This window comes from Brienomyrus brachyistius, unplaced genomic scaffold, assembly GCF_023856365.1.
Source record: "Brienomyrus brachyistius isolate T26 unplaced genomic scaffold, BBRACH_0.4 scaffold36, whole genome shotgun sequence".
In the NCBI taxonomy this organism is placed as follows: Eukaryota; Metazoa; Chordata; class Actinopteri; order Osteoglossiformes; family Mormyridae; genus Brienomyrus; species Brienomyrus brachyistius.
Window position 1 is genome coordinate 920,893 of NW_026042311.1, and position 27,418 is coordinate 948,310.

The 27,418-nt window shown below is 43.5% G+C and overlaps 1 protein-coding gene across 1 annotated transcript in view; it reads left to right on the top strand.

Moving 5' to 3' along the window:
• LOC125721931 (NACHT, LRR and PYD domains-containing protein 12-like) overlaps window positions 1-16,399 on the top strand; it is a 263,381-nt gene extending 246,982 nt beyond the window's left edge. Inside the window, exons 14-17 of the mRNA XM_048998140.1 lie at window positions 13,809-13,982; window positions 14,273-14,446; window positions 14,561-14,607; window positions 15,561-16,399. Coding sequence (XP_048854097.1) covers window positions 13,809-13,982; window positions 14,273-14,446; window positions 14,561-14,607; window positions 15,561-16,093 — 928 coding nt within the window. The 3' untranslated portion in view covers window positions 16,094-16,399. The remainder of the gene's footprint in view (window positions 1-13,808; window positions 13,983-14,272; window positions 14,447-14,560; window positions 14,608-15,560) is intronic.
• Window positions 16,400-27,418: the final 11,019 nt, after the last annotated feature.

Here is a 27,418-nt window from a genome sequence, read left to right on the forward strand (position 1 = left end):
GACCATCAATCTGTTCCACTGTCTGACTGAACTTGGTGACAATTCTCTAGTACAGGAAGTGCAAAGATACCTGAATTCAGGAAACATTTTATCAGATGACCTCTCACCTGCACAGTATTCAGCTCTGGCCTTTGTGATGCTGATGTCAGATGAGGAGCTGGATGTGTTTGACCTGAAGAAATACATCAGATCAGATGAAGAGCACTGCAGGCTGCTGCCTGTGGTCAAGAACTCCAGGACGGCTCTGTAAGTGACGTGGGGATGGGAAATCATGTCTGGTCTGGCAGTGATACATGAATATTGTTTGAAATGTGTAATATATATTATATATTTCTCCTCATGGATTAATAAGTGAGTTTTATTTTGATAATCACAGCTATAGCTGTTTGTATTGCAGTAGCTAATCTTGACCACAGACTTTATAATGACTGAAGGTAGTGATGTCACTTTTTGTTTGATCCTACGTTTCCATTCCCATCCAGTCTGCCTTCTGATCACAGGCACAGCATCCTAACCTGCTATAGAAACAGTGAGGGCTCTTTATCCACAGGGTGTATAAGTGGTATGTGAGTGTTATTGTCAGCAGGCGTGTTCATGTGATGGAGCCCAGAGCTGGGAGCTTCCGTATGACTGCTGTCTCTGGCTGCTCACTAGCGCCCTCTGCTGGCCTCAGCTGCACCAGGCTGAGGATGTGAAATCACATCTACTCTGGCAGAGATAGATAAACATTGTTTTAATAAATATATAATGAGAAAATATTATAAGGAGCTATATAAATATATCATTTATTTTTCTCTCCTGGGTTAATAACTAGGCTGGATTTTTTTGGAACCCAGATTTTGTATTGAGTGAAGGTAGTGATGTCATTATGAAATACATCACCATCCTTTGTGTGACAAACAACAAAGGATCAGAATTTCAGACTGTTCCAGTCTGCCTTCATACTGGGAAACCCACTCAGAAATTCTTTTTGGTTCTCGACACTGTAGGAAGTATATCTGTAAATACTGGGTGTGGTACGTGGCTCTGCGGGTTCGGACTCGTGCCTGTGAGAAGGCAGCCGCTGATTCAGATCTCCAAGCCAACACAGTGATTTCATCATTCAGCCCTTGAGCAAGGCCCTTAATGCCAATTGCTGCAGGGGTGCTGGATGCTGTGCCGTGAGCCCCAAACTTCCTCCTATCTGTATATGCGTCTGTGTGTCTCATGGAGGGCAAAATGGGATAAGCAAAGAGACAATTTCCCCATGGGGATATATGAAGTTTCACTATAGATATTTCTTTTAAAGGCATATCTGAAAGGATTGGTATTTCTGGAATTACTGTAAAGGTGACTTGACAAGAAACAGAGTAATTGGTTTTCCATAACATTTTCCTCCCAATTATTGCCTTCTCTAGTTAAACCATAGAGGCCAAGCCCTCTCACCTAGTCACTGACTAACACACAAGAACACGACCCACAAGACCCATTACTGTGGTTTTTATTCTCTTGCCTTATTCATCACAATCGCGGCAGATAAAAAAAAAACTGTACTGTGTCATGCTATGCAAAAATACATCCATCATCATTGGTCAACAGGGGAGTGGGTGGTACCAGGAGCTGTGTACCAGGGCTGTAATATTTTTCATTGTTTGTATGTGTGCACTTCACACTTAGTAGCCCAGCTGTCACTGGCGGTGACTGGACACAGTGCCATTATTAATAAACACATATAAAATATAAAAAACACATAATATTAAAGTTGCATGCTGTGCATTGTCCCCCACAGTTTAATGCTTAAAGCCCATTTTGCAGCACGTCTTAGAAAATGCCTGCAGAGCTCATGCAAAGGCAGCGGAGGTAAACTTTAAACTGATTTTTAAACGTATACTAGGTAATTTAGGAATAATCATTAAAATTCCAAAAATTTGCTAAAATTCTTGTTCCTGTGACAAAGCAAAAATGTTTTAGTGAAACTTAAATTCCCTGTTCTGTACCAAATTGAAGGTAAAAAAAAGACTGGAATTAATCTAGCTAACTAGTGTATGTAAGAACTGCATGTGCATACCATGAGATGTTGATATCAATATCTCACATCATCCAGCCCTATAATTGTCACGATCTGTGAAAACGGGTGAGGCGAATGGGCAGGCGAGCAGGCAGGAAGCAGGCAGACAGGCGGAATTCGGGGTAAACTAGGGGTTTATTAAAAGGAGCGGGACGGGCAGGAAAGAACAGGAGCACGGACATCTACTAACATCAATGACGGACAAGAAACGAAGGCAAAACATGGACTGAAATAGACAGGACAGATCAAAATAACTAGGCACAGCTGGGTACGATCGGGGAAGCACATGTGGATAATCCGGGTGGCGTGGCACACATGAGGATCGTACGAGCTGGGCGTGACAATAATATACTATTACCCTTTTTTTGAATTCACTAAAAAATAGCCCCTGATGTCATTCAGCTCCGGTATCAGTTTTTACGGGAGTGGAAAACTAACATCTTGAGGTACCATACTTTTGGTACTTTCTTGAAGTAAAGTGCTTGAAGGTCACAGTACCCAGTGTGGTGAAAATCACCATGAAGAGGCAGGAGGGTAAGCCAGCTTGAAGGCCTTGATTGATGTGTCAACGTGACAGCTATCGTTGTGCAATCTGGGATTTGTAATGCCAGTGATGTGCACGCTATATACAGATGGGACAGTTCTGCTAGACATAAGATGTTATCACGTGGGCCGCATACATGTGTACTGTAGGCCGGATGTGTTTGTGGGACTTGAGTTTGACACCTACGCTCTAGGTATAACAGTCAGATGTCCCAAAATGATTGTCTATATAGTATATGCAAGTCTGCATATAATAATGCGGCTCCTTTTTCAGGCTGACCTGCTGTAATCTCACAGAGGAATGCTGTGAGGCACTGGCTTCAGTTCTCAGATCAAACTCCTCACCCCTGAGAGAGCTGGACCTGAGTGACAATGACCTGCAGGACTCAGGAGTGGAGCTGCTTTCAGCTGGACTGGGGGATTCACACTGTAAACTGGAGATACTGAGGTCAGTATTACTGGGTGTTCCACACAGTAAACTGGAGATACTAAAGTCAGTTTCTTTTGATATTTCACATAAATGTGCTTCACATTCAAAACCAGTAAAACCGCTGATCCCAAATGCAAGTGGTTCAAACCTGAACTATGTCAATGTCTCAGTATCATAAAATTTGTCATCTTTGAGGCATGTGAATGTCTGGTGGAAAATTATGTACCCAAGCACATTTCATTTTAGGTAACTGCTGCATTGACAGCTTCCTGTGTTACATCTGCTACCTGTCAGCTATGAGAGATTAATCACTCCTGTAATCAGCTCTCACTGTACTGCCGAGATTTATGTGGACCACATTGTTTAAATGTCTGTATGCTAAGATTTCTCAAACAGAATTCCTGTAAGTTGTGTTGCATCCATATATTTTATTATTATTATTATTATTATTATTATTATTATCCTGGTGCTTGCTGTATGTTTGACGATCTGAACCAGTTCTTCGCACGGTTTGACAAGGACACCAGCCACCACCATACCAGGTTGACTGTGCAGGAGGCTCCCCTGAATACCCTGGTGTTCAGCCCACATGAGGTCAGAAGAGCCCTCAGGCACATCAACACCAACAAAGCGGCAGGGCCTGACGGTGTCTCTGGACGAGTCCTGAGACACTGTACAGGTCAGCTGACTGCAGTCTTCACCAGCCTGTTCAGCATCTCCCTGGAACAGACCACCATCCCCACCTGCCTCAAGTCTGTCACCATCATCCCCGTCCCTAAACAGGCATTGGTCAGGAACTTGAACGACTACCGTCCAGTGGCCCTGACCCCCATTGTTATGAAGTGCTTTCAGCGGCTGGTCATAGCACACCTCAAGAAGAACATCCCTCCCTCCCTGGACCAACAACAGTTTGCCTACCGGTCAAACAGGTCAGCTGAGGATACCATTACATTAGCCCTCCACACTGCCTTATCACACCTGGAGCAGCAGGACAGCTATGTGCAGATGCTGTTTACTGACTACAGCTCCGCCTTTAACACCATCCCCCCACCAAGCTGGCCATCAAACTGCACAACCTTGGACTATACAACTGGGTCTTGGATTTTCTCACGAACAGACCACAGACAGTGTGTATGGGTAACCACACCTCCACCTCCATCACTCTCAACACTGGGGCACCTCAGGGCTGGGTGCTCAGCCCCCTCCTCTACTCCCTCTTCACACACAACTGCAAACCCACCCATGATTCTAACATCATAGTTAAGTTTGCAGACGTTACAACTGTGACAGGTCTCGAAAAACAATGAGTCAGCCTTCAAGGAAGAGGTCAAGAACCTAGAGTGCTGGAGCCAGGACAACAACCTCGCCCTGAACTCCAAAAAGACAAAAGAACTAATCCTGGACTTCAGGAGACAGAAGCATGGGGGCCACCACCCCATCAGCATTGGTGGTGAGAAGATGGAGGTGGTTCAGAGCTTTCGATTCCTCGGGGTTCAGATCAGCTGTGATCTGTCATGGACCACAAACACTTCAGCCATTGCCAAAAAAGGACTTCAGAGACTCCACTTCCTGCGGAGCCTGAAGACAGCACGTCTTCCACAGCAGCTCCTGGTGAACTTCTACAAGTGCACCATAGAGTCAGTGATCACATATGCATCGCTGCCTGGTACTCTGGATGCACCTTGGAGAACAGGAAGACCCTGCAGTGCATCATTAGGACAGCCCAGCGGATCACTGGCACCCAAGTTCCATCACTGGAAGAAATCCACTGTATCCTGTGCAGCCACAAAAATGGAAAAATAACCAAGAACCCAACCCATCCTGGACACAAACTCTTTACAACTCTGCCATCTGGTAGAGGATACAGAACCCTGTATGTACGCACAACCCAGCTGAGGAACAGTTTTTACGCCACATCCATCACACTTCTGAACTCACATCACTAATCACTAACATTCTGAAGCAATACCCCACATGTGCAATACCCATATTTATGTGCATTTAGATCACTTGAAAACTCTACCTCTGTGAATTTTACTTACCAGCACTTTATTGTGTATCTATATGCAGCTCCCTCCACAATTATTGGCACCCCTTGTAAAAATTTGTAAAAAGGGATAGAAAAAATCTACCTTTCAGTGAAGTAGCTTCATCTCACACCGAAAAAAATAGAAAAATCCAACCTTTCTTTGAAATAAATTTATTAAAAGAAAAACAAATTCTTCATCAAGAAATAATTATTTTTTAACAGAAATTCGTGTGTCACAAATTATTGGCACCCCTGGGAATTATAGTGAACACCATGTAACTGAAGCATTTTTCCCATGTAAATTATACATCTTTGACTTGAGTGAAAAGGAACCTTCAGGCTATAATCCATGACTTCCTGAGTAACTGGGGTACAAACATGAGGAGACACAGAGGCCAAATTCCCTTAGTCATCCATCAACATGGGAAAGATAAGAGACATACAGACCAAATGAGGGAGAAGTGTGCTGACCTTCATAAGTCAGGGAATGGGTATTAAAATAGCTACTCGCCTTAAAATGCCCATTTCTACTGTTAAAGCAATAATTAAAAAGTGGACATCAACTGGAACTGTTAGAAACCTGCCTGAAAGAGGACCCAAGTTTATTTTGCCCCCACATACAGTGAGGAGGATCGTAAGAGAGACAAAAAATCCCCAAGGATGACTGTTAGTCAATTACCAGACAAAGTAAAATCTTGGGGTTACCACGTCTCCAAAAAACCATCAGACGCCCCCTTCATGCTAACAGATTTTTTTAAAGTTGTGACAGAAAGAAGCTTTTTCTGTCAGTTACTTAAAATGTTAGAGCCAGGAGTTTGCAAAACATTATACAACTTTAACTGGAATCCAATTCAATGGTCTGATGAAACAAAAATGGAGCTTTTTGTCAATAAACATTCAAGCTGGGTTTAGCGTAAAAAGAAGGATGGCTATAATGAAATGAACCTTATCCCAACTGTAAGATATGGTGGAGGTTCTGTGATGTTGTGGAGCTGTTTTTCCTCCAAAAACCCTGGAAACCTCGTTAGGGTACATGGCACTATGGGGTCCATGAAATACCAGGACATTTTATATCAAAATTTGGCTGCTGCTGCCAGGAAACAAAAACTGGGCCTTCATTGGATCTTCCAGCAGGACGGTGATCCTAAGCACATGTCCAAATCAACATTAAAATGGTCAGCTGACCGCAGAATCAAGCTTCTGCCATGGCCATCTCAGTCCCCTGACCTGAACCCCACTGAAAACCTGTGGGCTGAGCTGAAGAGGAGAGTGTACAAGAGAGGGCCGAGGACCCTGGGCGATCTGGAGAGATTCTGTAAAGAGGAATGGTCTCAGATGCCCTGCTCTGTATTCTCCAACCTTATAAAATGTTATAGGAGACTCAGTGCTGTTATGGCTGGAACGAGAACTAATACAGCCTGGCAGGCCTGCATTGGCTGCTGGGGATGTTCACATCTCCTCCTTTCAGAGTAACTAGTCAATTTGGGGACACCTTGCAGAAAGGTGACTGACAACTGCAAAGGAAGCTATTTCATTGGTCTGACTATGTTAAGGGAGGATGGACATATAATTTTCACATACATTGTTAATAGTATTCAGTACTATTAACGATGTGTAGGTTGTGTGTGGTTGTGTCTTAAAATGTTTTATTTTCCAGGCTGGACAGCTGTAATCTTACAGAAGAATGCTGTGAGGCACTGGCTTCAGCTCTCAGATCAAACTCCTCACACCTGAGAGAGCTGGACCTGAGTGACAATGACCTGCAGGACTCAGGAGTGAAGCTGCTCTCTGCTGGACTGGGGGACTTACACTGTAAACTGGAGATACTGAGGTCAGTATTACTGGGTATTCCACACTGTAAACTGGAGATATTGCAGACAGTCTTAGTTGACAGCCCAAATGCTGAACTGGTAGTTGTCAGTTATGCTGCAGTTTGAAAATAAAATTACACAAAATAAAAAACTCTTTTATTTTGGATACATGCTGCATGGGCACCTTCCTTTGTCACATTAGCTGCCTGTCAGCTGTAAGAGAAGAATTATTCCGATAATCAGCTCTCACTGTACTGTACAGATCTATGTGGAGCACAGTGTTTAAAATAATCATGTGCTATGGTCTCTTGTTCAGAATTGCTCAAAGTTCTGTTGCATCCATAAATTTAGTCACGGTTATGTTTTAATTTCGTTGTGTCTTAAAATGTTTTCTTTTCCAGATTAGGCAGCTGTAAACTCACAGAGAAATGCTGTGAGGCACTGGCTTCAGTTCTCAGATCAAACTCCTCACCCCTGAGAGAGCTGGACCTGAGTGACAATGACCTGCAGGACTCAGGAGTGAAGCTGCTCTCTGCTGCACTGGGGGATTCACACTGTAAACTGGAGATATTGAAGTCAGTCCTATTTGACAGTTCAAATGCTAAATTGCTACTTTAATACAAAGTGTATTAAAGACAAGCGACCCAATGCACTCACACCATTTTATTCCCACTAAGCAGGTACAGATGTCAGCTTTTTATTTAATTTTATTTCATTGTGTTGTATTTCGGGGGCAGCATGGTGGTGCAGTGGTCAGCAATGTTGCCTCACACCTCTGGGACCCGGGTTCGAGTCTCCGCCTGGGTCACATGTGTGTGGAGTTTGCATGTTCTCCCCATGTCGTCGTGGGGTTTCCTCCAGGTACTCCGGTTTCCCCACACAGTCCAAAGACATGCTGAGGCTAATTGGAGCTGCTAAATTGCCCGTAGGTGTGCGTGTGTGAGTGACTGGTGTGTGAGTGTGCCCTGCGATGGGCTGGCCCCCCATCCTGGGTTATTCCCTGCCTCGTGCCCATTGCTTCCGGGATAGGCTCCGGAGCCCCTGCGACCCAGTAGGATAAGCGGTTTGGAAAATGGATGGATGTGTTGTATTTCATTCATTCATTCATTCATTCCAGAAAACAGGACATTATGCCCTGGTCCCAGTTTTATTTTATATAGTTTTATTGTATTATTTTATATTAGTTTTATTGTTATGCTCACTGACAGTTTTTCTCAGTCGCTTTGGTACATTTCATGAATCACCCTTAATATTTCTAAAACGGAAAGTGCATTTCTCATAACAATTCATACAAACAGCACCACATGATGGACTGATTACCTGCAAAAGCCAATAACTTTCTCAAATTCATTAGTAAAATAAAAAGTAAATATTCATGTCAATGAACTTGTCAGAGCCACCAGCATGACAAGTTCTTGTGTCATCATTCACAAACATGATGGTGAAAATGCTCAGCCATGTTGTCAATAGAACACTTGCACTCGGTAAGTATTTTCCAATGTAAACTATGGCTAAGGTTTTGATGGCAGTGACTGAAAACGCACCAGGCTGTGCTTTTTCAGTATGACATATATCACTTTCAACAGTACAAAGTTACACAAACTGTACATACATGTGAGTTTGTGCTACAGTATACATCCATTATGTAACTGTATAAAGTAAAACTCACTGTATAATATAAAATGCAAATGGAATACTGTAATATGAAGCATTGCAGTATGAGGACAATATTACAGTACAGGGCACATTGTTGGATTACATACCTGTTGGCTCTATGAAATGTTTGAATGGTTGAGGACATGGTTGTTCTCCCATCATTCGGCCGACCAGCCTCAGCCATTGTAAGGCCATGATTGAGGACCTAAATATATATATACAGTACTGTGCAAAAGTCTTAGGCAGGCAAAGAAGGCAGGCACCTCATACAGCTAGTCAATCTCTCACTGACTTTTTAAACCAATATATTTAATTATTTAATTGAGCTGTTGGTGAAATTTAACAAAATCAAAACGGCTGAGGTGCCCCTGAGGAGAAGTTTGGGAACTGAAGCGGTGTTCATCTAGCCATCCAACTAGATACCAGTAACTTTTTAGAAAATAGAGGAAAGTAATACTAGTTTTTATTGTGTTACTCTTAATTTGCACATGTTCTAATGTTAAATTGTGTTTTTTGTTCTAAGCCAAAGTACACTTGCTATCCAGATAAACAGCTTTAAACATTTCTTTGGACTGCCTAAGACTTTTGCACAGTGCTGTATATATATATACATGCACAGTTATACAGTTGTACAGAGAACATGCTTGAGCGATTATGACGACCATTTTGTATGTAATGACTTATACAATGAACTAACACCAGATGTTTTGGGGGGTCGGACTTTTCAACAGAGAACCAGTATAATATATTTTGACCAACATGTCATGAACATGTAGGAATCAGCAGATGATTGTACATAATTACTCGCACTACTGAGCCAAAGCATTTGCAATTTGACCAAAAGAATGAGACTTTGCATGTATGATGTGCAAAAGGGACTCGATGATGTGGAGGTTGTACAAGTAGTTATGAGAATTTCATTTCTGATCTGAGAAATGTACCAAAGCGACCAAGAAAACCTGTAATATTGCTCTGCTGTACACTAGAGTAAACGCATGCGCTGGACTATTCACAGTCCCATAGAAGAAGCTAAATCACATTTCCTCAGGTGGAATTACATCAAATAAAATACTCTATTATTTTAGAAATCTGCTGCATGGCCACAATTCTGAGTCACATCAGCCGCCTGTCAGCTATGAGAGATGAATCTCTCCTATAATCAGCTCTCACTGTACTGTACAGATCTGTCTGGACCACAGGCTTTAAAATGTTTATGTGCTAAGGGCTCTCAAACAGAATTTCTGAAAATACTGTTCCATCCATAAAGTTTTTTGCAATTAACTTATCTTTATAATTTGCATAATTTAAAGCCTGACAGGCCTGCAGTAGTTGCTGGGGATGTTCACATCTCCTCCTTTCAGAGTTACTAGGCAGGGAGGGCTTTTCCGAAGGCGATCAGTCTTAGCGAATAATGAACAAAATAACAAACAATGTAAGTAAAGAATGAGTGTGGTCTATGTGCGTTTCCCAAAAGCCTTCATTATTCCAGAATTAACAGACAAACTTTAAGTAGCACTTTGTTGGCTCTTCCCAGCCTCCACGTGAGAAAAGCACAAACTGTCAATAAGAGGAAAATCGATTCCAAGTATGTTAATAGCAAAATGCGAGTCAAATCATTGCTACATGACGCATGTAAACATGAGCAATTCTAACATATAATCCAAATCTAAACGTGTGAAAACACACAGACGGAATAACAAATTAAATTATCAGTTGCAAATATACCAATAGGTTGAAAACGTGATGGGGCTCTTTTGTACAAAGAAACCATGGACAGCAGCCAGAGAAAGAGGAAACATCAGCTCTGCAAGGCGGCGATACAACTAATGGAGGAGGTGGGGGAACAATGGGGGGAAATCGCTGGCAGGATGAAAGGCTACTGTGGCCAGCAGTGATCTGGGATTGAACTCTGCAGGAAATGGCAGGACTTCTCCAGCCTCGCAAAGTGATAACTGGGGATAAATGGGGATTGGGGATCATGCTGACTGGGCAGGGGGTCAGGAGCTGCGTCACACACACAGGACAACACAGAGGGAGCTGCAAGCACTCGGGAAAGAAAAGGCTCATTTTTCATAGACACAATTCCTCACTACGGCTTGTGGGGACTGAGCGGCTTCATATACAGTCGGAGGATGAGGGACCCGGTCACAGCGATGGCTGGCAGCTCTTAGCCCTCCAGACGCGTCGATTGGTACACAGGGCAGTTGTTGTGCCAGGGAATGCAGTTGATTGCAGTTCTGCCTTTGCAGTACAAGGCGAATTTGATCAGTGAAATCAATCATTTTATTCATATTGCCAACAGGTATGGAATGTACTGTGAGACCTTTTGGGCTGGGAGAATGTTAAGTGGGACAAAGGTAAACTGGGACACTCATATGTCTGATACTCTGTATGGGTCTTATATCAGCAGCACTGTTACATTGCCCAAGAAAGGGCATCAGTGTGTTTTGGCCAAACTCTGTGTCTCTGTGACACGACAGCAGGCAAAAATTCAAAGGAAGAAGAATGTAGAAAACAAGGAGTGAGGGGGAGCACTGGTTACTCTACCAGCAAGATAACCATCTACTTTTGTTATGAAGGGTTTCGGGAAATGCTTGCTAATTAACGGTCAAACTTAAGTGGTAGTTAACAAACTACTTACCGTTTGAAAGTTTTCAGGAAAGCCAGCCCAGTTTGGTGCCACCAGGCAGAATGATGGCTGACGACTGCAGTGGAAGCTGTTTCATTGGTCTGAATATGTTATAGGAGGATTCACATATAATTTTCACCAGATTGCTCACCAGTCACTCTCTCCCCCTCCTGCCCACGATGCAACAGCAACAGGGAGAACTGGGATGGGAGAAAGGGGGGGGGGGGGGGGTGCTGAAGGGCTGTTTGCTCTGGTGGGTCCAGGCCAGTCACTGGCAACGTCAGCACTGGTGTTTTGACAGGTCGCTGCTGCCTGTATTTTGTCTGAAATTTTGTGGTTTCCTTTCTATAGGCTGTCAGGCTGTAGAGTCACAGAGAGGCTGTTCTTCCCTGACTTCAGCTCTGAAGTCAAACCTCAGAGAGCTGGACCTGAGCTACAATCACCCAGGAGACTTCATACAAGAAGGTCGTTCAAAGTGCTTTCCAGAAAAGATAAGAAATAAAATGCATAATGTACAAAGTAAAATCGTAGGACTAAATATGAAAATAAAAAATGAAATTAAAAGAACATGAAACAGAGCAAAGTTAAGTACATAACTCCACACGTGTTCATTCATAGTTTTGATGCCTTCAGTGAGAATCTACCAATGTAAATGGTCATGAAAATAAAGACAACACATTGAATGAGAAAGTGTGTCCAAACTTTTGGCCTGTACTGTATAAGGAGAGATATTAAAAGTGGAAAATTACCAGTCCCATCAGACTGCCATCGGCCATCGACCTGCGGCCCAGGGTGCTCCGGTGACAGGAGCACTTATGTTCCACCATGCTGTTCGTTATGGACACACTGTGGGCAGCACAGGGATTCAGATCGGCCAGGCCGTTCCTCCCAATCACACCCTTCCAGGTTTCACTGTCGCTACGCACATCAGCGTTATTGTCGCCCAGCAGGACGATGCAGTCCCCATGGGGGGCACCTCCCAGCCCCCCTCCCAGGTCTCCAAGCAGGCCAGGTACTCTGAGCTGGTGTTCGGTGCATACACATAAACAGTCAGACCCCCTCCCCCAACTCGAAGGGGAAGGGAGGTAACCCTCTCGCTCACTGGGGAGAACTCCAACATTCTAGCACTGAATTTGGGGGGGGGGGCTATTAGCTTATTTCACAGAGGTCACCATTTTCAAAATGAAAACGAGGCTGAGGTGGGATGAATTCCACAAAATTCTTTGATGCTAGTGTGGCATATTTTTCTGAACCAGGATGTACATCTTATCAAAGACGAGAATGTGATCAAGGTTTGTCTTTCCCTTGATTTCCTTGTAACCGGGACACTTAGAAGCCAAGTTCAAATTTAGAAAACACACTTTTGCAGAATCATGGATTTATAGTAGTGAGGATGTTTCATATAACCAAGCTGCCTCCTGCTATAATTCCTCACAGTGGGGCTGAAGATTTTTATTTTCTATGTGAAAACCCATGATCCATTTGAGGTGAAGTACCTGACTCTGCTTGGACCTAAAATATATTCATACCCCATATATGTTTAGTAATATGTATCCAGCGTTTTTACCCTCAGGAAAATATTGCTTGTGCTTGTTGTCTCAGAAAATAAATCAAGCTTGTTTATGACTAACGTTAGTCATTCACGCTGCAAACAAATTTTTTTGAATGAAACAGCTTCCACTGCGGTCGTCAGCCATCATTCTGCCTGGTGTTACCAAACTGGGCTGGCTTTCCTGAAAGCTTTCAATGGAAGGGCCCAAATGTCACCCCCGATCTACCAACATACTGTTCTGGCTGACCTCCCTCAAGCGTTACCCACTGATCTAATACCATACTGTCATGGATGACCTCTGTCAAGCGTTACCTACTGATCTAATACCATACTGTCATGGATATCCTCCCTCAAGCGTTACCCACTGATCTAATACCTTACTGTCATGGATATCCTCCCTCAAGCATTACCCACTGATCTAATACCATACTGTCATGGATAACCTCCCACAAGCATTACCCACTGATCTAATACCATACTGTCATGGATATCCTCCCTCAAGCGTTACCCACTGATCTAATACCATACTCTCATGGATAACCTCCGTCAAGCATTACCTACTGATCTAATACCATACTGTCATGGATATTCTCCCTCAAACGTTACCCACTGATCTAATACCATACTCTCATGGATAACCTCCGTCAAGCATTACCTACTGATCTAATACCATACTGTCATGGATAACCTCCCACAAGCATTACCCACTGATCTCACACCACACTGTCATGGTTAGCACTGTGTTGGTTAGCAGCTAATAGACAAAGAAAAGTGATGGTTGTGTTGCAATTTTAAATTTAAATATGCTGAGTTTAGCAAAATATAATATTCCAGTCAAAAGTGAGATGAGTGTTAATGTGCTTCGTAAATGCTGTACAATAAATCCATTGTTTAAAAAAATCTCTTCTACGATGAATGTAATGGCTCACTGTGATGTAATATACAGTGCACCGATGCAAAAAGTGGTTTAAAAATGTAATTATTAAATTATTCTAATGTTGCACAGTCAAAAGAGCGGTTCAGGATACATTTCACTGCATGTTGTACCTGTATAACTATGCATGTGACAAATAAAGAATCTTGAATCTTAAAAGTCTTTCATTTTCCTAAGGGTGAACTGGTGTGAACTCACAGAGGAATGCTGTGAGGCGCTGGCTTCAGCTCTCAGATCAAACCACTCACATCTGAGAGAGCTGGACCTGAGTGACAATGACCTGCAGGATTCAGGAGTGAAGCTGCTCTCTGCTGGACTGGGTATTCCACACTATAAACTGGAGAAACTGAGGTCAGTATTACTGGGTATTCCACACTATAAACTGGAGAAACTGAGGTCAGTATTACTGGGTATTCCACACTATAAACTGGAGAAACTGAGGTCAGTATTACTGGGTATTCCACACTGTAAACTGGAGAAACTGAGGTCAGTATTACTGGGTATTCCTTCCACACAGTAAACTGTATTTATTGAAAGAAAACACATTGTCAATAGGAAAGTAGTTACTTTTACTTAAAAGTAATACTTGTAATGGTCAGGTGATCTTATTTATTGTGGATTTTTTTTTCATCTTTCTGCAGACTGTCAGGCTGTAGAGTCACAGAAGAAGGCTGTTCTTCCCTGGCTTCAGCTCTGAGGTCAAACCCCTCACACCTGAGAGAGCTGGATCTGAGCTACAATCACCCAGGAGACTCAGGAGTGAAGCTGCTCTCTGCTGTACTGGAGGATCCCAGCTGTAAACTGGGGAAGCTGAAGTGAGTACAGAGTGTGTGTCTGACACGCTACAGATACTTATGCATGTATGTGAAGAAGAGGCACCAATAAATAAATGGATACAGCAGTACTATGTCATTCTGCTTCTCCTGTAGTGTGGATCACGGTGGAGAGTGCAGGACCAGACCAGGCTTACAGAAATGTAAGTGTGTTTGTATGTTTTTATTAATAATACCATTAATACTGTTATGGTTGTATTCACACAATTGTTGTGATGAGTGGCTTTTTGCACTGTATGTAGTAGGATTTCCATGTTTGTCTTTAGGTGAGTTTCTTTGTTGTTTTAGGCAACATTCAATATCCAAAAAACAAAAGTCATCCCCAAAAACACTACTAGTTCATTTATCATAAAAACCACTGGTTTCTTCAATAAAAAAAGTATCTGGGAACCTCTGCATAAACAAATACCTTATAGCTGCTCATATCCTCTTTGTGTTTCTGTGAGAGTATAACAGGCTTAAAATTCTGATATAGTGGTGCGTCTTTAATCTCACAAAAAAAAAAAAATCCTTCATGTTTGTGTACTTACTTGGTTAGTATTGTCCTAAGACAGCACCCGTAGTCTTCCCCAAACATGCAGAGATACCAGACTCTCTCTTCATAAGGAGGCTCGTGTCCAATGCGGTTTGAAGGAAGTTCATATTTTAAAGACACTTACTTTTAGTATTAGTCTTGGGTGTCGAATTCTGTGGTAAATATGCTTGTGATTAATATGTTTGATAAATGTCAATGCTTTGTAATTTAATTTACCTGTAATTAAGCTTTTTTATCATGTGCAGAATTTTAGTGGTTCTTGCCACCGGCATCCGATATTCCATGATATATTTCACATACCTGATTTCGTTAAGGGAAGCTGTGCTGTTTTTATATTGGACAGAAAAATAAAATACCGGCTAAAGTGCAGTTTGGTCCCATGTGAGTCTGTCAGTGTGGCGTCTTTCACACACGGCGCAGGGGAAGCCAGAGTATATTGGGAATAAAATATGTGTATTGGAGCTCTGAGTTAGTGGGTGTGTGAGGTGTGACACTGATGAAATGATGAGATGCTGCTCTGCCTGATGGTATTAGTGGCTCTACTGTACCTCCTGCCTACAGACTCCTGCCAGCTGACACTGGACCCAAACACAGCACACAGACGCCTGTCTCTGTCAGAGGGGAACAGGAAGGTGACATGGGGGGCAGAGAAGCAGCCATATCCTGATCATCCAGAGAGATTTGACTGCTGGTACCAAGTTCTGTGTAGAGAGAGTCTGACTGGTCGCTGTTACTGGGAGGCTGAGTGGAGTGGAGAAGGAGCCTGGATAGGGGTCACTTATAAAGGAATCGGGAGAAAAGGCGTGAGTTACTGTCGGCTGGGAACTAATGACAAGTCATGGAGTCTGTCCTGTGATCCTGAAAATTACTATGTCTGGCACAATGATAATCAGACTGACATACCAACACAGCCCTCAGGTTGCCACAGAGTAGGAGTGTATCTGGACTGGGAGGCTGGTACTCTGTCATTCTACAGAGTCTCCTCTGATGGACTGACTCTCCTGTACAGGGACACCTCCTCATTCACTCAACCGATCTGTACAGGGTTTTATGTTCCTTTTTTATCCTCAGTGTCGCTGTGCATGCTGGGATAGCTCACTATGTGCTGGAATATTCATGTTTACTGTATCATAGTGTGACATGTTGCTGCTTCTCCACGGCAAATCTCTGCTTTTCAACCTGTATAATACTTTTCACTCTGAAATGGGACTGGTGTTATTTGAAAAATAAATAACTGGGGTCAGCAAGCTGAACAAACATGCAAACTGTTTTTCTCTCTGACTAAAATAACTAAATGTGAGCCTGATGAGTGTGTGGGGCTTTTTGTACATTTTGTATATTTATGCCTGTATATTGTATTTGCTACCTGTACAATGATAATAAACGCTTTATATTCTGTCCTATTAATGTCCTGGTTCAGTGGTGCCCAAAGCATAACTGGGTAACATCATTAAAACACTCACTCTGGTGAATTACATTAAAGAAATACAACATAACTAACACAATTAGACTAAATCAGCATATATAATAACTGTTTAACAGGAGCCATACATGCAAAAGCAAAAAAAAAAATCACATTAGTAACACACATTAGATTCAATGAGCAAAATACAAGAGGGAAAAAAAATCCTAAATAGAACCGTGAACTGCTGTCAAGTTTAACAAGGAAGCAGGACCCAGATGCAGGCTGTACCACAGGCAATCCCTCACAAGGAACTTTATTAAGGGGCCAAACAGGGTACTGCAACAGCAACAGGTGACAATGACAGAATGGGGGAAACTCAGGACTGGGGAGGACATATAGAACATCTGTAAACAGGAGGCAGGACCCAGATGCAGCCTGTGCCACAGGCAATCCCTCACAAGGAACTTTATTAAGGGGCCAAAGAAGGTACTGCAACAGCAACAGGTGACAATGACAGAACGGGGGACACTCAGGACTGGGGAGGACATATAGAACATCTGGAAACAGGAGGCAGCTGTGACCCATTAACAAGAGGGCAGGAATGAAAGGTAACACCAAATGGGCACTAGGGGTAGCTTGCTAAGCTGAGCTGAGCTAGAGAGAAAGAACAGGAGGGGTGTGGCAGGTAGGACATGACAAGTGCCATACCTGAAAGTGAACAGGCTGATTAGCCAATGGCCACCGTCTCCCTCACCCCTATTAAAATACGAAAAAATGGATTTAAAAAAAAATCATTATTACATAAATTAATGCCAAAAAAGGAATTAATTTTTTAAATGTAGCCCTGTTTACTTAAAACAAAAAATTGGGTTTGACTTCAGAGGGCATAACTCCCGCCGGTTTCCCGCTGGTCACGGGATGTGAGACACCGCGTCCCCTCAATTACTGTCCCCACTGCAACACAACAGATACAGGAAATATATACAATCATTATTTAATGTACAACAAAGCATTACCCTTATAAAATTATTCTAAAATGAAATTACTACAACAAAAAATTTGGTTACAGATATTTACAAATGAGATGAGGGATTAGGTTTTATATTTCACGCGGTATATATATATATATATATATTATATGTCCGCGGCACGGTTCATCACCATGACAAATTATGATAAAAATGCTATTTTTATATGTAACAATTTTCCCCTCAAAACCAAACATTTTGCTACGGATACGTTTGTCCTTGTAGGGACAGGCCGATCGATCCCTGGTACCAGCGGATCGATCGGCGATTTTCCCATTAACAGTTTTTCTTTCTGATCTGAACACAACGCACGAACATGAAAGGGTCGTAGACGAATGGAAATATATGGTTTTCATTTGTAACCAACCCCTCCGCAAACCCCCCCCCCCCAGCGGAATACTGGCCGCAGACCAGGGTGAGAATCCCCAAGCTGGAAGACTGTACTGCGTCATGTTAACATTAGCTAGCTAGTTAGCATGGATACAGAGTGCACCGGACTACAACTATAAAGGACGTAAGGTGTGTGATATAGTAAAACACTTACTAACTGGTAATGCACGTTAGCATTACGTTAAATGACAACTTTACCTGTTACCAGAATAGCCTCCTACACGTTCGCCGAATGACAGCAGGCAGAAGGCGGTGCGTTTTTCATAAACACACCGGAGTTAAACTTACGCCGCGTTATTTACAGGCACTTCTAACACCAACATTTGCAGCCATTAACTCATATGTGGTAGTAACACTGAAATTACTTTTCTGCGTCAAAATAAGGTAACACTGTGATTTTGATACTTTATCATTTATACTTGTACCTTCCTCCCATTGCTCCGTCTCTGCTTATTGATATTTAGGAGAGTGTCAGATATAAATTAACGATTCAAAATTATCAAACCAAGACAGACACAACACTGAAGAGATGAGAAAGACACAGTTTGAATATTAAGTTTATGTTTTATTATAAAGCTCTTAACTTAGCCTTTCTTATGATATTTTAACTTAACCTACCTTATTATAATTTAACTTAGCTTATCTTTTCATATGTTAACTTAACCTATCTTATTATATTTTAACTTAGCTTATCTTATCCTATCTTATATCTACATTAACACCGTATCTCTAATATCCCTCCGTCCCCGGCCATAACCCACAAGTCCGTCAGGAACAATGTCTCTGTCAGTCCTCCGTCTCCCACCATAACCCATAAGTCCGTGAATCCGCTGCATGAGTTGCTGTTCCGCCGAATGCTGACGCTGCCCCTGGCCTCTCTCTGCTCGAAGATCGCAGGAGCCGTTGTTGTCCGTACAACGGAGGAACTTCAGCTGGGGCCTCTTCCTCGTCGCTTCTGCCTCCTTCAGGGGGGGTGGCCTGTCCCTCCCGCTCCACAGACGAACCCTCTGGCCCCGGTGATTTTCTTCTCTTCCAGTCTGGACAGCCGGTTGTTAAAACAAGGAATGATTATTGATATAACACATTTTATGCTATAATTAATGTGTTCTAATAAGGTCTCTTAAGCCAGGGCTTTACCTTCGGCATGTCAGACACCCTCCATGTCGATCGAGGCTTTTCCGTCTCTCCCTTCTTTATCACACCTTCCTTCGTTGATATTTTGACTTTAATTGTTATTTTGATTTTAATCTTAACTATTTTGCTTTCGTTGTTCTCCATTGTGAAGACTCTCTTCAAAATACAAGCTTTCCCTCGGATAATCGTAAGAAGTTTGAGAAGATAAGTACATGTGATTCAAAAGTATTCAAGCTGTTGTCACGGACGCCTATTGGTACCATAACAGACGATGCGATCCTCTGCAGCTCGTCGGCGACTTTCGGCCGCGTTCGGCTCCGACTGACCGGTCGTAGGTCCGATTTGGCCGTAAGCAGGTTGCCAACTCTGACACATCTGCCGCAAGACTCGGGCTTTCAGATTCAAACGTTCACAGCAAGAACTCTTACGGCGAATCTCTATTAATCAGTTTTAAACCTCAAATTAGCTAAAAAAGCATTGGGGCAGTTTGCAAACCCTAAAGACTATTTACAAGGTAAATATACTGAATTTTAGTCTAAGTCCTGATGCATTATGCACAATGCTGCACTTGCCCTACACATGGTGAGTTTATATTAGTCACAGAAACATCTTAGCCAGTCATTACTGTGTACCGTAATTTCCGGACTATAAGCCGCTACTTTTTTCCCACGCTTTGAACCTCGCGGCTTTAACAATGAAGCGGCTAATTTATGGATTTTTCCCGGGTTTTTCCCGATTTTACCAGTTTCATGCCTGCAAAAAACTGAGCCCCGTAACATTACACCAATGAAATTGCTGAACAGATGAACCAATGAAACTCTTTACATTAAATCGAGCGCGCTCCCCCTGAATCATTCTGATTAAGGTTGTCATTTTGCCAAATACACAGCCTTATCATGGGAAAGACATGGCGAAATGCATATGATGCAGCTTTCAAGTTGAAGGCGATCGATCTGGCTGCTGAAAAAGGAAATAGAGCTGCTGCTCGGGAGCTTGGCCTTAATGAGTCAATGATAAGACGTTGGAAACAGCAGCGTGAGAAACTGACTCAGAGCAAAAAGACAACAAAAGCTTTCAGAGGGAAGAAAAGCAGATGGCCCGAACTAGAAAACGAGCTCGAAGACTGAGTCAATGCACAGAGAGCAGAAGGCCGAGGTGTTTCAACAGTGCAGATCCGACTGAAAGCCAAAACACTGAAGTTTGACGATTTTAGAGGTGGACCATCATGGTGTCTCAGATTTATGCGACATAAAAGCCTGTCCATCAGGGCACGGACGGCTCTGTGTCAGCAGCTCCCTCCCGACTACAAGGAAAAAGTTTCAAATCGTCCATTTAAGGTGGCGCTCCGTGTACAGTGGGAGGGTTGGATGACAAGTGGGGAGAAATCCTTTACTAAAACGGGTCGCATGCAAAGAGCAACTTATGGTCAAGTCTGCCAGTGGATCCTGAAAGCGTAGAGCACTGTCAAAAAATCCACGATAATCAACGGGTTTCGAAAGGCTGGACTGCTGCGTGTTGAAGAGGGCAGCACGAGCTCAGCGGGGAATTTGCCTCCAGATGAAAATGACGAGAGCGACAATGACAACGATCCTGAGAAAACATCGGATGAAGCAATTCTGAGGCTGTTCAACTCCGACACCGAAGGAGATGACTTCAGTGGTTTCAGTGCACAAGAGGAGGAAGACAGTGACCAATGACTTTCTTGGTAGGCTACTGTTTTGTTACAAGCTGTGTTACAGGCACTGTCTTTCGTTAAAGCTGATGTAAAGTTCTTTTGTTTCAATGTAGTCACCTGTGGCTTATAGACATGTGCGGCATATTTATGTTCAAAATAAATATTTTTTTAAAATTCATTGGGTGCGGCTTATATTTATGTGCGCGTAATAGTCCGGAAATTACGGTAGTTGTCGCATATTGAGCTCAGCAAATAAACCCATTGTTTTTCGTCTGTGAGGGTGTAAAATGTCTCTCCTTTGATACCTACAGTGAGGCTTTGGTTAACTGAAATACACATGAATCATATTTATTTAAAAGTTTCTCAGAGTGGTTCTGTAAACAAGCTGTTAGAGCCATTGTGTGTGTTTTCATGTATAGGTGTCTTCCATGTTGTGTGTATATACGGCATTTTAATGGGGCTTTAAACTAAACTAGCAGTGCAAAAAAAAATGCTAAAAGTAGACATTTACTTTTTCAAAGCTACACTGAAATCATTTGAATTCTACATTACTTGCAGAACTTTATGTATAGAAAACACAAGTAGAGAGTTACTCTAAAAACACAATTTCTGCAATTATTAAATGCTCACTATTCACTTAAGACAACCTCAGATTTACATACATCCCAATGCACATTTCAAACCACAAAAGTTCCAACAGTTTCTAATTAGTAGTATTTGAATAGAGAAAAAAACTCACTTTGTTCACGCAGAAAATGGTATCCTCTTTACTGCAGGAAAAATTAGTTTAAAAGGGAATAACAGATAAATGTAGGCAAAAAATGTATTGTAATGTTCCCGTTATGGAAATAAGGAGGCAAGTAGCCGAAAACTAACTTTATTTGGCTGATATGGCCACATCCACACCATACACTTTTATATTTCAAAGAACAAGTCGTAGAACAGTCCTGCACTACACCCACTTATTCCTGTTTTTAAATTTGCCACTCATCAAAAGCTATTTTTATTACAGAAGACTAAGGAATATTATATATATTCTAAGCAGCAACTAGTGGAATTAATAAATCATTCATCAATAATCTACTACTCTCCATGACCATCCAGTGCATCTTTATGACATTATTGTTGTGAACTTATTTAAAATCTCTGTACAAAACCATTTATAACATGCTGAAACATTTGCACGGTCGTCTTAAAACCTAGTGTACATGCAAACTAATGCTTTGTATAAGCAGTCTATTTTCCAGTGTGGTGAACCTGCTGAAAAACACAGCAAAAGGCCATCTATGACATAAACTAGAGCTTCAGGTAAAGAAGTCCCTCGATACCATCCATCCATCCATTTTCCAAACTGCTTATGCTACTGGGTCGTGGGGGGTCTGGAGCCTATCCTGGAAGCTATGGGCACGAGGCAGGGAACAACCCAGGGTGGGGGGCCAGCCCATCACAGGGCACACTCACACACCATTCACACCTTTAATTTAACAACTCCAATTAGCCTCAGCATGTTTTTGGACTGTGGGGGGAAACTGGAGAACCCAGAGGAAACCCCACGATGACACGGGGAGAACATGCAAACTCCACACACATGTAACCCAGGCAGAGACTCGAACCCGGGTCCCAGAGGTGTGAGGCAACAGTGCTAACCACTGCACCACCATGCCACCCCCACCCCCGAGACCATGTTTCCGTCAAACACTATATACACACACAGCTGATAAAACTATACGCCAAAACACATTTGCAGGGTCCTCTTAAAACCCAGTGTACCGCCAAACCAGGTTTGTGTTTCACACAATTACTTTCCCTGTCCTCCCTACCTCACTTGATGTGCTCTGCTCTTTTTGGTGCAGTTGGTCTTTTTCAGTAGCCATCTATAAATATTAGTTATATATTATGATATATGATAATCATTATCAATAAGAAAGGCTTCAGAAAAAGAATATAAACTGATGAAAATACCTTTTAATCCCTTAAGTATCATATCTGGATTTTACCCTTCTTTTGCAGAAGGGTGATTATTTCTAGATGATTCTTTCATGTCTAAATACCTTGCATCTCCATGGCCAGTCAGAGTCACCGTAGTTATATGTAATTTCTTCTCCAGGACTAATGCTTCTGGTTGTGAATATACATGGATGGGGCTTTCCTGATATGGTGATTTTTTTCATTTTGCTGTTTCAGCTAACATGGTCATCATTCACCAGTCTCCCAAGGGAGCCATCGTCTCGGGCAGCATCAATGCTATATCACATAAAGTGATTAGTCAGAAAAACTACCCTTTCTAGTAAATATCAGAGCACTAAAGACATTAAAAAATTAGTATGTCAGAAGACACCAAAGGCTTATATTTATGTTAAAGAACATGCGATGCCATACGCACTACAACAATTTTCCGTTGAAATAAAATTCAAACATGAACACTTTGAGGGCATCATGATATATTTTCGGTCTACTTTCACATTCATGCCTGCTGATGAGTTGCCCTCTGTATTCTAGAAGAAAATGGAATCTATTAAATATCCCACGGCCTACAAGAGAAAGCAAACACTAGATTACGATTAGCCTCGAATGCTCCTGCACGATGATCCCTGTTAACAATAAGCACCATAACATTAATACACTAAAAAACCCTGGATAAAATCAAATATTCATACATAAACTTTAAATTTGCCTTTATATGAATTTATATATTTCACATAAAGTCCATCTTTGTCTTTACATGCAGATATAAAATATGCAGCCTCTTGTTTCGGAGAAAGCTTTCTACTTCTCAGCTTCGAAGAAGCCATCTCCTCCTGTGAAAAATCATCGATGTTTATTCATATATTCAGTTTGTATTGTTTAGTTTACATTTTAAGCAGATATTTAATGCCTGGCATCCCTTTTATTCTGCACATTTTATTCAGTAAGAACGAGTATCTAATAAAGTTTGTTGGGAAATTGAATTTACCAAATGAATTCTGGATATGAGCTAACCTAAAGAGCACAGATACAGCCATACTATCCTAAGGACTTATACTTATCGCACGACACCGAATCATCCTCGGTGCAATATTTACACAATGAAATCGCCATATCTGCACTTAATGACTACATTGTGTTCACCTCTGAAACAGAATACGATTCACAATCTGGTATTTATTGTAAATGTCAAAGCAATGTAGGTAATACTTCCGTATTAACAGTAATTAGGAATTTGTAGGCAGTGTCAGTGCACGTGTTCATGACATAGAGTAGGTACATCACTTCAGTACATCAGCACTGGAGAGAGCATAATCTGCGAGACCAAGACAGTCTCTTAGCTCCGTTATACCCAACTCGGTTGCTAGAAACATTTCCGACATGCTAACTGATTTGAGACGACATCAACCAAGTGTATGTGCGACCGGAGAAAGGCAGAAACAAGCTGTGCCAGTTATTCTCTGTATGGCATTTAAGCCACTTTGCCAGAAAATTCTAACCATCCAGAATAATTATCGCTACAGATATGCGGCCATACTCAGCAGTAGGAGACGAAACAAATTCTGTTTTCCCTGCTGTAAAGAAATTGCACCGAACCATGAATCCAAAACCGAAGTTTGTATCGAACTGTGCATTTTGCCTATGGGTACACCCCTTGGAATTTGCATTTAAAACTCCTGCAATGTGAAAAGACAACTTTTTTATTATTATTCTATTATAAAAAGAAATTTCTTACCTGATTTTACAGTCCGTTCCACGAGTTGGATATTATGGGATATTGTAGTGTCCTCTTAGTCTCCTGCTGAAGTCCACCAATAGAAATGAGGATCCGCAGTGAATGAAATAGCTCTCAGCCAATCACAACCTTAGATAGCTAGTCCAGACCTAGCCAATCAGCAGCCGTAATTCTTAACACAAGTGTTATTCTGGTGTTTCTCTGGCACCAGCCTACAGAGGGCGCGATGCTGAATACAGAGTTTACACTGTGTGAACTGATTTTTGTGGTGTAAGAGGACTTGGCGCCAAAGTTTGCAGGGGGGGTTCTCTAACTTAGATAAGTGCATCTGTATTACAGGAAGTATGAGTATCCATGTCCTCAGAATCCCAAATGTCCCCATAGTGTTGGTACATAATCAGGTGAAAGGTCCTGATAAATCATAAAAACCAACGCACGCATTCGCATGCACATGCATACACAAAACTATTCAGACCTTAGACAGACTGTTTTTTTGTTGCCATGGTGTGGCTGTTGGTTTGTGTTTTTGTGTGTATTTGGGTTTTGTTTTTCAGATGGTGCGATGCTGTCCTCTAATACAGATACAACCGCTGTTCTTTAGATATTTTTTTCCTTTCTTTTTCTTTCTTTTTTCTATTATTAAAAACAAAAAAATAAAGAAAAATGATAAAACAAGAAAATAAAAATAATGTAAGGTCAGCTGACTGCCTGATTCTGCTGAATGTAGATTACACCTCCATCCATCATCAATGGATTTTTTTCTTCCCTGTTGGTGTCACGCCTCAGTGGGCGGGGCCGCACAACTAAGCCTCGTTCTAATCGCCTATTTAACTGGCACTACGGCAAAACAACAGTTGTGAAGTATTGTTGCTCTCTTGCGCCCTACTAAGCATTCTCTCTCTCTTGTCCTTTGTGCCACATCCTAATCCTTCAGCCTGCCTTGCCTGCCCTGCTTGCCTTGCCTGTCCTGCTTGCCTTGCCTGCCCTGCTTCCCTTGCCTGTCCTGCCTGCCCGCCTCGTCTTCCTGATTCCTGCCCTGCCTTCCTTGCCTGTCCTGCCTGTCCACCTCGTCTTCCTGATTCCTGCCCTGCTTGCCTTGCCTGTCCGCCTTGTCTTCCTGATTCCTGCCCTGCTTGCCTTGCCTGTCCTGCCTGCCCGCCTCATCTTCCTGATTCCTGCCCTGCTTGCCTTGCCTGTCCTGCCTGTCCGCCTCGTCTTCCTGATTCCTGCCTTGCTTGCCTTGCCTGTCCTGCCTGCCCGCCTCATCTTCCTGATTCCTGCTCTGCTTGCCTTGCCTGTCCTGCCTGTCCGCCTCGTCTTCCTGATTCCTGCCTTGCTTGCCTTGCCTGTCCTGCCTGTCCACCTCGTCTTCCTGATTCCTGCCCTGCTTGCCTTGCCTGTCCTGCCTGTCCGCCTCGTCTTCCTGATTCCTGCCCTGCTTGCCTTGCCTGTCCTGCTTGTCCGCCTCGTCTTCCTGATTCCTGCCCTGCTTGCCTTGCCTGTCCTGCCTGCCTGCCTCGTCTTACTGATTCCTGCCCTGCTTGCCTTGCCTGTCCTGCCTGCCTCGTCTTACTGATTCCTGCCATGCTTGCCTTGCCTGTCCTGCCTGTCCACCTCGTCTTCCTGATTCCTGCCCTGCCTGCCTAGCCTGTCCGCCTCGTCTTCCTGATTCCTGCTCTGCTTGCCTTGCCTGTCCTGCCTACCCGCCTCGTCTTACTGATTCCTGCCATGCTTGCCTTGCCTGTCCTGCCTGTCCGCCTCATCTTCCTGATTCCTGCTCTGCTTGCCTTGCCTGTCCTGCATGCCCGCCTCGTCTTACTGATTCCTGCTCTGCTTGCCTTGCCTGTCCGCCTCATCTTCCTGATTCCTGCTCTGCTTGCCTTGCCTGTCCTGCATGCCCGCCTCGTCTTACTGATTCCTGCCCTGCTTGCCTTGCCTGTCCTGCCTGTCCGCCTCGTCTTCCTGATTCCTGCCCTGCTTGCCTTGCCTGTCCTGCCTGTCCGCCTCGTCTTCCTGATTCCTGCCCTGCTTGCCTTGCCTGTCCTGCCTGTCCGCCTCGTCTTCCTGATTCCTGCCCTGCTTGCCTTGCCTGTCCTGCCTGTCCGCCTCGTCTTCCTGATTCCTGCCCTGCTTGCCTTGCCTGTCCTGCCTGTCCGCCTCGTCTTCCTGATTCCTGCCCTGCTTGCCTTGCCTGTCCTGCCTGTCCGCCTCATCTTCCTGATTCCTGCCCTGCTTGCCTTGCCTGTCCGCCTCATCTTCCTGATTCCTGCTCTGCTTGCCTTGCCTGTCCTGCATGCCCGCCTCGTCTTACTGATTCCTGCCCTGCTTGCCTTGCCTGTCCTGCCTGTCCGCCTCGTCTTCCTGATTCCTGCCCTGCTTGCCTTGCCTGTCCTGCCTGTCCGCCTCGTCTTCCTGATTCCTGCCCTGCTTGCCTTGCCTGTCCTGCCTGTCCGCCTCGTCTTCCTGATTCCTGCCCTGCTTGCCTTGCCTGTCCTGCCTGTCCGCCTCGTCTTCCTGATTCCTGCCCTGCTTGCCTTGCCTGTCCTGCCTGTCCGCCTCGTCTTCCTGATTCCTGCCCTGCTTGCCTTGCCTGTCCTGCCTGTCCGCCTCATCTTCCTGATTCCTGCCCTGCTTGCCTTGCCTGTCCTGCCTGCCTGCCTCGTCTTCCTGATTCCTGCCCTGCTTGCCTTGCCTGTCCTGCCTGTCCACCTCGTCTTCCTGATTCCTGCCCTGCCTGTCCTGCCTGTCCGCCTTGTCTTCCTGATTCCTGCTCTGCTTGTCTTGCCTGTCCTGCCTGCCCGCCTCGTCTTCCTGATTCCTGCCCTGCCTGCCTTGCCTGTCCTGCCTGTCCAGCTCGTCTTCCTGATTCCTGTCCTGCTTCATCTGTGTGCCCTGGTGTTCCTGTCTTCCCTTCCTGTGCCTCCTCGTAGGATTGATCTCTCTTGCTCCCGACCCTCTGCCTGCCTTATCGAGCACTGCTCATTGCCTGCCCCTTTGGATTTGACTGTTCAGTGTCCCAATAAACATCTGGGTCTCTTCCATCTGGGTCCAGCTTACTCTGTTCCTCCTGGGCATGACAGTTGGCCT